The sequence below is a fragment of the Ptychodera flava genome, chromosome 9 (assembly GCF_041260155.1).
Source record: "Ptychodera flava strain L36383 chromosome 9, AS_Pfla_20210202, whole genome shotgun sequence".
Lineage (NCBI taxonomy): Eukaryota > Metazoa > Hemichordata > Enteropneusta > Ptychoderidae > Ptychodera > Ptychodera flava.
The window spans coordinates 781,105-791,437 of record NC_091936.1 but is presented as its reverse complement, the minus strand read 5'-3'; the positions used below and the strand labels follow the sequence as shown (position 1 = coordinate 791,437).

The 10,333-nt window shown below is 40.0% G+C and overlaps 1 protein-coding gene and 1 long non-coding RNA gene across 3 annotated transcripts; one reads left to right on the top strand and one right to left on the bottom strand.

Moving 5' to 3' along the window:
- Positions 1 to 959: 959 nt before the first annotated feature.
- Positions 960 to 5,832, bottom strand: LOC139141345 (uncharacterized). Of its 2 annotated transcripts, XR_011554153.1 has the most exons (3): positions 5,506 to 5,832; positions 1,735 to 1,946; positions 960 to 1,546 (listed from the first exon to the last, which is right to left on the bottom strand). It is a non-coding gene; the product is annotated as an uncharacterized lncRNA (long non-coding RNA). The 2 variants fall into 2 exon arrangements; XR_011554152.1 differs by lacking the exon at positions 5,506 to 5,832 and having other exon boundaries at positions 1,735 to 3,917.
- Positions 5,833 to 5,881: 49 nt separating this feature from the next.
- LOC139139711 (uncharacterized) lies at positions 5,882 to 9,896 on the top strand. Its single transcript, XM_070708571.1, has 4 exons — positions 5,882 to 6,485; positions 8,294 to 8,497; positions 8,730 to 8,803; positions 8,958 to 9,896. The coding sequence occupies exons 1-4, from the start codon at positions 5,882 to 5,884 to the stop codon at positions 9,894 to 9,896; spliced, it is 1,821 nt and encodes a 606-aa protein (XP_070564672.1).
- Positions 9,897 to 10,333: the final 437 nt, after the last annotated feature.

Here is a 10,333-nt window from a genome sequence, read left to right as displayed (position 1 = left end):
ATAGAAAGATTGTAATGACTACATTCTTGTTCCTCTCCATAATGTCTATTTGTCTCTGGACTTTGTTTCTGGACCTGTGACTTTAGGTATAAGGCCTTTATGCCTTTTGAAGGGATTCACCTTCTTCTTGCTGGGGACAAGGTCATTACTAATCCACTTGTGACTGATAAACCTAGTTTAAATCAGGATCCAGAGCCAATTGATTTAGAAATACTTGATTATTTCCTTCATGTGCCGTTACTCGAGCCATGTCAAAGAAAACTTCTGAAAATCAAAATATTCTCAAAAATAATGTCACAGACGTTGACTTAAATGGTCACCTTTCTTAGTCAGGTGTTTGACATGGATCGTTCCGTAACCCCTCGTGGATTTGTAACTTCCAGTAAAACTTCTGCTGACCACGGTCAGACATTGTCTAGATCAAATCTCATTGCAGAACAACAAAAAGACCCAGATTCATGCTGGTGAAGGTGAAACTTCAGATATAGCCCTGTGTGTTATTATACAAAATCTGGTATTCTCATGCATAAATGGAGACCTTCAGATGTCTTGGTTGATGATGATTGGGCTATAAAACATCAAATTGTGGTTCCAAAGTCTTATTATGCTGAAATATTGTGCCTGGCCCATGAAACCCCCTGGGCTGGTCATTTAGGAGTTGGGAAAACTTATCATAAAATTCTCAGTCACTTTTATTGGCCTTATCTCAGGCAGGATGTAGCACATTTCTTTAAAACTTGTCATACATGTCAAATGGTAGGAAAGCCAAATCAGACCATTCCAAAAGCCCCTTTACAGCCAATTCCTGCATTTCAAGAACCATTTAGTAGGATACTGATAGACTGTGTTGGGCCCCTACCAAAACAAGATCAGGAAATGAGTACATGTTGACAATTATGTGTACATTTACTCGGTTCTCAGAAGCCATATAGAAATATAAAGACAATGACTATAGTGAAAACGTTAGTCAAATTTTTCACTTTATTTGGCCTCCCTAAATGTGTTGTGTGAGTCCGATCAAGGCTCCAACTTTATGTCTGCAATTTTTCATCAAGTAATGGATCAGCTGGGCATTAAACAGTATAGGTCATCCGCCTATCACCCAGAAAGTCAGGGTGCTCTTGAGCGATTTCATCAAATTTTGAAAAATATGATTAGGACCTACTGTTTTGACACACAGAAGCAGTTGGATGAAGGAATTCATCTGCTCTTTGCTGTTAGAGAGTAAATTCAAGAGTCTCCTTGTTTCAGCCCATTTGAGCTTGTATTTGGACATACAGTCCGTGGCCAACTCAAGCTTTTCAAAGAGAAATTCCTATCAAACGATAATGATTGTCTGAATATTTTACAATATGTGTCAGATTTTCTTACAAAACTCTCTATGGCATGTGAATTAATAGCCAGAGAAAACCTTGAGTCATCTCAGTAGTCCGTGAAAATCAAATATGATAACACCTCAAAACGGAAGTTTGAACCTGGTCAAAAGGTTCTCGTTCTTCTTCCGGTTCCTGGCAAACCACTCCATGCTCGTTACTTTGGGCCATATCTAATTGATAAGAAATTAAGCGATTTAAATTAAATTATAATAACACCAACTGACTGGCGAAAACAAAAACAGTTATGCCATTTAAATATGCTTAAGCAATATATATGGATAGCGATAATCCTACTATAACACAGCCTATCAGTGCAGTCAGTTCAAAACATTATGAAGATAGCGATACTGAAACTGACCTGAGTGAAAATACTCTAACTTCAAAGCTGGGCTCAGTAAAACTTCAGAATTCAGAAATCCTGGAGAATCTTGAGTCTACAAAGCTGGCACCTCCAGCTATCACAACAACGACAGGTGAGAGAACTGATCCAGGAATATAAACACCTGTTCCAAGATGTTCCAACAAGGACAAATTTCATCTGTCACAACGTTGATTTTAGGGCCAGTAAGCCTGTAAAACAACATCCATACAGACTGAATCCAACGAAAGCGAAATATCTCCATGAAGAAGTCAAATACCTGCTGGATGAAACACTCTGATACTGTGTATGACTTGCCAGTTTTAATTCCTGAAGGTTTCAATGCATTTTTGAATCAGTTTTTAGCAAATGTGATAATCCACACTTACCTGACATACTTCCAGTTAAAAATGACATCCTCAGTAATATTTATGCATGTTATGATGACGTATTGACATAATTACTTTCTACTGATATCAACAAAGCATGTGGATTTGATAACATATCAGGTGTTATTCTAAAACAATGTGGAGAGGAACTGGTATTTCCTCTGACTTATATTTTTAATAAATCTCTCAGATCTGGAATTTTTCCAACGTTTTTTAAATGTAGTAATGTAGTACCAATTTTAAAAAGGGAAACAAGCAGGATATAAAAAATTACAGGCCTGTTTCACTGTTACCTTTATTCAGTAAGGTTTTTGAGAAGATAGTTTTTAAAAGTTTGTATATCATGCCCATGCCAGAATATCTATTCCCTTATTTGTACTGAACTGAACATAAGTCATGGGCATATTGTAATCTGAACCTTACAAAAAATGTGCATTAAAATTCAGCTAATTAGATAACTTGGTATTGGCAAAACCACTTTAGGCAATGGTCAAGTCGTAAATGTAATTTCAGATGATCAACATGGTTTTGTCCTTGGGAGGAGCGTTGAGACTAATCTTGTCACTGATACAGATTTTATTTCAACTGCATTCATCAACAAATTACAATCTGATTCAATATATCTTGACTTCAGCAAAGCTTTTGATTCAATATCACATAAATTACTTATAAACTCTCTTCCTTTGGTTTCACCGAACATTGTTTTCAGTGGCTTGTGTCATATTTGTCTGATCGCATTCAGAGAACTGTTGTTGAAGGGAAGTTATTCGAAATGGTGTCCAGTTTTATCCGGTGTACCTCAGGGGTCCATACTTGGCCCCCTGTCACTTATCTTGTACATTAATGATTTGTCACAATGTGCTAAGTCTTCGAATGTAATTTTATATGCTGATGATTCAAAGCTCTATAAAACCATCAAGCTATTTCTGACTGCGCACTCTTGCAGGATGATTTGGACAGGGTTACTTGTTGTGCTCAACATGGAAGCTGAAACTAAATGTTGAGAAATGTTAATTGTTGCATTACATTTTCGAATAAAACCAAGAAGTTTTCTTTTAAATATTCTATTGATACAGTACTGATTGCACGATGTACATCTGTAAAGGACTTGGGCGTTCTCCTTGGTAGCTCCATGGACTTCTCTGAGCATATCAATAATGTAGTTAAGAAAGCAATGCATAACCTTGGCTATTTAAAGCGTTATTAAGATTTCAGTGATGTTAAATCTTTAAAGACTCTGTATATCGCCCTGGTACGCAGCGGCCTCATACTGTTATCTGGAATCCGGGGCACTCACAGAGAAGAATCTTGTTGATAAGGTTGAAGGTGTTCCAAAGAAATTTATTAAGTACTTGTGTTTTAAACTGAATATGGGTTACTGTTCATCAGGATACACAGAATTATGCAAATTTTTCAATTTGCCTCCTCTGTACAATCGTAGGAATTCTTGGTTTCTGATCTTAGCTTCCTGTACAAATGTGTTCATTCTGTGGTAAATTGTTTTCATTTAATTCAAATCCCATTGAACGTTCAACGTATGGTCTACGGCTAAACCTACCATTTCGGGTACCCTTTTCAAGAATCAATGTTTGTAAACACTCCTTTTTGCCATGTGCTTTAAGCACTTATAATGATATTGCAAAATTGTGCTCGAGTATTGACATTTTTAACAGATTTAGTCTTTTTAAAACAAGCGTAAGGAATTATTTTTATTCATGATTTGTATGTTCTTTGTTATTGTCCTTTGCATTAAATTTGTGTTTGTCTGTATATTTATGTATTTTTATGTTTTGTGGAGCCTGTAATTTGGAATTTACTCCTGTTGATTATCAGAATAAATAAATAAATAAATAAATAAATAAATAAATAAATAAATAAATAAATAAATAAATAATGACTTTACTGAACCCAGTAAAAGTAACTGGAGTTTGCCATGCATACTTGTGCCAAAATCAGATCATAGTTATCGTATGTGCACGGACTACAGGAAAGTGAACACTTTAACAAAGACAGACACTTTCCCAATCCCGAGGATTGATGATTGCATCGATCGTGTGGGAAAAACCAAGTATGTGACGAAATTTGATCTACTAAAGAGATTTTGGCAAGTCCCTCTGAGGGATTGTGCTCACGAAATAATCCACCTTTGTTACACCAGACAGATTGTTCCAGTACAAGGCGATGCCATGCAGAATGAAGAACTCTCCGGCCACATTCCAACGGATGATCAATGACGTCATATCTGGGCTAGTCGAATGTGGAGCTTACGTCGACTACATCGTCCTGTATAGTGACACCTGGGAGGAACACATCAAACTCATGTGGAAGTTCTTTGAGAGACTGAGCAAAGCAATGTTGATTCTCAACCTTGCCAAATCTGAGTTGGTTGGGCGAGGGTGACTTACCTTGGACATACTGTAGGAGAGGGTGAGGTAAAACTGGTTGATGCCAAAATCAGTGTCATTTCAAGTTTTCTGGTACCAAATTGCAAGAGACACTGATGTGCTTTCTTGGCATGGCTGGTTACTACAGAAAATTCTGTCCAAATTTCTCTACAATTACTGAGCCTTTGACTAACTTACTTAAAGGGCCTATGACATGACCAGCAACCTATCTTCATTGCATTAGCAGCCTTAAGTATAAATAATACGTGAAATAAATTCATTATTGCTGAAAACTGTATCGTTAACCATAAAATCAGCACTTTTTAACCCAATCACAGCGATCCCGCAAAAGACTGGAAGTGCTCTTTGGGCGAGCTCGCAAATACGGAAATTACGCAACCGAAGGAACGCAGTACCACGAAGCCTAATAGAGATACGTAGAAGTCCATAGAATTTGGAAGACTATCTTGTATAAAAATATTACCCATGCCAAACCGCTATATTGCTCAAAGATCCCAGTGATGGTGTTTCGTTAATTAGGTTTCCAAAGACCCAGGATTATTTAAAATTTGAGTGAAAGTGCAGCGCCTGGGGCAGAACGATATCCGCCACGTACCGCACCTGCAGATTGGTGTTGTGCATGCAGTGATCATGCATTTGACTTATGTCCGCTTCCTTCGAATCTGCGCCAGATCTGGGATTCAACTGGGATTCAAGGTGCGACATACTAGTTTACTGAAGCCGAATGCCTTGCTCAATAAGCTTATATTTATTCAATCTGTTCCAGTGGATACCCCGGGACAAAGAAGAAAATAGACAGCTAATGAAAAATTGTCAAGAATATGATATAAAGCTATTTGTGTGCGCCGTTTTTATTTGGCTAGTCCGACGGTTACTATCTGCGCATATCAGTTGATAGTTGCGATACTACATACCGGTACATGTATTATGTAAGGGCAAAAACATTCTCCATAAAGGGAACTACTGGTGCTACGTACCTTATCATAAACTTATTTTTAAAGTAAATAAAAGGAACCATGCGTGGGAGAGACAGGCGCCTGACTGTAATGTCGTCCCATCCCACCGAACAAGAATCCCCTCAATGTTGGCTGTTTCCTGTGATGATATTGTTATAGTCACGTGATTGTCACATGGTCTGTACACGTAATTTCCTGTAACATTTAGTTCCCGCATGGCTGCCGTCTAATAAAGATCATATCTGTGGAACTCCGTCGTTGTCGACTGTCAATAACCCCTCCCCGGACATCACATAATGGCGACGAGGATATAGTTATCGAACATAACTATAAAAGACTGTACGCAAGTAACTTTTCTGAGATTTAGTGACTAGAGCCGTGTTTTGAGTGTATAAAAATGCCAGAAACAGAGTCTACCCCCGTGACCTTATCCGGACTGCCAGGATTGGCGGGATTTGACTGTGAAGGTGAACCGGAGACCCTTCAACAAAGGTGGGAGCGTTGGCTTCAGGAATTTGAACTGTTTGTGGCAGCGTCTGGTGTTTCAAATAATGCTCAGAAGCGTGCCTTACTTTTGCACATGGCTGGAACTGGCATCAGAGACATTGTTCGCACTAAATCTGCAGATGAAACTGGTGACGTCACAGACTGCGCAAAGTTGATAGAGTGTCTGAATAAACACTTTCAACTACAAAAAAACGTTCCGATGGCGAGACAGAAATTTTACAGCGTAACTCCCATGTCCGGGGAGACGGTCGACAACTACGTAATACGTCTCAAGACTCTACTGAAAGACTGTGATTTTCCAGAGACGGAAAAAGATAACCAGGTAAGAGACCGTGTCTTACTCTACATCAGTGACAAAGTGCTGAAAAGCAAGTTGTATCGTGAAAACGACTTGAACACTACTAAATTGCTACAAATCATACGGTCCTATCATGATAAGGATGCACTGGTTCTGGTGTCCAGTACTCACACTGCAAATGCCGTCAACGTTGGTGGTAAACGTACGCACACTAAAGGCAAAATGGTGGACTTAAACCGGTGTGAGGGGTATAAAAGGCCCCTAACTTATTGAAAATTCATAATGGCGCTTGAGTGACAACTGGCAATAGCTAGGTAGACCGCTCCGTGAAAATCGGCCTAAACGATTCTCAAACATATATTATTGGCATACCATGAACATAGACTGTTTCATAAACACCTAGGCCATACAGGTATCTGCAAAGTTTCACAAAGTTTTTTAAAACTACGACGATTAGGGGAAAAATTGCTTTCTAAACGAAGGGAATGGCCCTCAGGAGACAGTTGTTCCAGGATTCAAACAATTGTCAATCATTCGATGACGCGCAGAGGCGTAAACTGGTCAAACATTTGCTGTGCATACGAGAACAATTACGATGTAAACAAACTGGTATATGTAAACTTAGAGTTATATCAGCGGGCGAAGAAAACTTTGTGTTGCCATCAACTCTTTTGCTAGCGTTTATGGTGCAATGACATCACGAAAGTGAACCATTTTCAGACGTGACTTAGCAAGAGGACTAGTCAGTACGGTAAGCTTACCCGTAGTACGATCTTTTAGCGAAAAGTGCATAAGCAGAGTCCGTAGTTTGCACTGAGAATGGCATCGAAAATAACCATCAAATCATGGCGGTAGCCTCCATGATCAATTTAATTATTGTCAGTCGAAGAGATCCACGTTTTTAACAACTTCCCCCTTCCAAATCTACGGCCGAACGTGACGGTACTGAAGAGTTGTTTTGGATATATATGCTGGCCCCGAAAACGGCCGTATGTACACGTGTTTTTACACGTGGAAATGACATGTCGTGTTCGGAGGGCTGGTACTAGTAAGGTTTTGATATACCGATTATCCCAGTTACATTTGGACTTCTGTGATGAGAATTTAACAAAAATTGTAAGATATTTGAACAGTTGAAACGTTCGATCTTTCAGTTCAAGATGAGCAAGTAAGTGACATCACCCAATCTTGTAAACGCTTTAGGATACGAGTGTCTGAGGACAGTTCATTGATTCCGCGCTACATCGTAATAATATTTCGGCAAAAGCAGGACTTTAATTCCTTCAATATCATGGAGGTAGAAAGAAAGACGGAGAGGAACCCAGTCTGTCATTGATTCCAGTCGAAGGTTAACAAACGTTTCGAGCAAAACTTGCAATTGCTCCGAAAATAAACATAACTCGTGATAATTTTTCGATATCACCCCGCCGACAAGCAACCGAGCAACTGACCGCGATCGCTATTACAGATATCGTGATACACGAGATTCAAGGAAGTCTCGACCCTTCCGTGAATTTCCTCTATTTTTTGCGATCGGTCATGACGTCGCCGTTAACCTATTTCCTGCCATTTTCCTTACGTGTTCCTTTTCCTTCCTAGTTTTTCTTTCTTTCTTTTTTCTTTCGAGTATTGCCATGGCATGACTGAAACGAACCGGGAAATGAAGGCTGTACGTACCCAAGCCTGAGTGTGATTTGAGAGCAAACAGATTACGCAGATAATGCGAACGATCGCAACCGTTGCCAACAGACTCATTATGCAGAGCCATGCCCCAAAACGCCCACCCAAACTTGGCACTAATCCTGATCCCGGTCCATTTCGAGCCGGGCTTTAACCTGTTTCCGTTGTGGAAAGAGAGGTCACGTGCAACGTAAATGTCGAGCCAGTAGTGGTAGTAGTACTCGCAAAGCTGAGCATTAAAGTCCGACCGGTGTTTCCGATGTCGAAAGCTGGGACACAGGGCTGCAGACTGTTGTGCTAAGTGGGAAGACTGTCCGTCCAAAGACAGTGATCATAGCAACAGTCGAGGGCGTGGTGCTAGCCGCAGTACATGTGGGCGTGGACGTAGCCGTGGTGGTGGACGCAGTAGACACAAAGTAGCTCAGACGACTGATGCAAACGATGATAGCCATACAGACGTCGAGAGTGCCGATGAGAAAGCGTACTATGCTCGCCGTGCTTCAAGTGGAAAGGACCTTACCGATGAAGGTATTCAAATCGAGAATCAACACGTGCCAGTTTATCATCGACAGTGGTGCTACGTGCAATCTCATAGGTGAAAAACAATTTCGCAAACTTGCTGAAAAGCGTGGTGTGAAAGTTCGAAATTGCAATAACAAAGTGTTTACTTATGGTTCTAGTAAATCGTTAGAAATAGTGGGCAAATGTGCTTTACATGTCGAAGCACCCACTAAAAAGAAGTGTATTGCTGATTTCATAGTGATCAAGGCTGATCAGCCGATCTTACTAAGTCATAGTACTTCTGTGAATTTAGACATGCTGAGAGTTGGAAATGTAAATCTTTGCACGATGAATTCAGTTACTGCTGATAATCCTTCGCCAATTCTTGCAGAATTGAGGAGGAAATATCCTGAGGTATTCACTGGGTTGGGTAAGTTAAAAGGCTACCAGCTCCATTTGTATATTGATGAAAATGTCAAACCCATAGTCCAGTATATACCGGCGAATTCCTTTCAACCGCCGTGCTAAAGTTGTTGAAAAACTCAAAGAACTTGAAAAACTGGGTGTGATAGAAAAGGTTTCAGGTCCGACCTCTTGGGTCAACCCTCTTGTAACGGTTCAAAAGCCTCATGGAGATGTTAGACTATGTCTTGACATGAGAAAAGCAAATCAAGCCATTGTAAGGGAAAGACACCCTGTTCCTACCATGGATGAAACGCTTGAAGAAATTTCAGGGGCCAAAGTTTTCTGTAAGCTTGATTTGAATATGGCCTTTCATCAAATTGAACTCGATGAAAGTAGCAGGGATATTACAACTTTCTCAGGGCCCAACTCCTTGTATCGTTACAGGCGTTTGATTTTTGGTGTAAACATGGCGACTGAAAAATTTCAAAATTTAATCAGTCAGGTGCCCAACATACATGATGATATTAGGGTAGTAGCTGAGAATTATGAGCAGCTGTATGCCAGAGTTGAGAAAGTGGTCAAGCGATTTAGTGAGCATGGTTTAACGTTGAATTTTACAAAGTGTAACATAGGAGACAGTATGATATTCATGGGTCACTTGATGACAGCCCAGGGTATGAAACTCACTGATGAGAAAGTCAAAGCTATAGTAAAAGCTCGAACGCCAACTGACAAATCAGAATTGAGAAGTTTCTTAGGGCTAGCCCAATTTTGCTCAAGGTATGTTGATAAGTTTGCTACAGTGACTAGCCCACTGTGGGATTTGACTCGCAAGGATGTGAAGTGGGAATGGCTTCCCAAGCATGAGCAGGTATTCAACCTCATCAAACATAAGTTGACCACAAGTCCATTCATGGCTTATTTGAAACACGGGTCACTTCTGATGCGTCACCCGTTGGTGTCGGAGCAATCCTTGAACAAATGCAAAGTAATGGTTCATACCAACCAGTATACTATGTAAGCAGAAAGCTTACACACGTTGAGTCTAGGTACTCTCAGTTCGAGCGGGAGGCACTTGGGGTTAAATGGGCATGTGAAAAACTTCAGCAGTTTCTGTTAGGTAGTCATTTTGAGATCAGAACTGATCATAAGCCTTTATTGAAAGTGTTCAGCCCTAACTCCAGGCCCCCTTCAGCTAGAATTGAGAGATGGTTGTTGTATATGCAGCAGTTTGATTATCATATCACCCACATCAAGGGCAAGAATAATTATGCAGATATGTTGAGTAGATTGCCTGTGGATGAACCATCTGAGAAGTGTTGTCAAGAAACTGAAGATTTTGCATGTAGTGTTATTTTAGAGGCCATGCCACCTGCTATCACTCCACGTGATATTGAGAGAGAATCTGCAAAAGACCAGAGCTTACAACTGGTTGAAAAGTGTATTACCTCTGCAAAT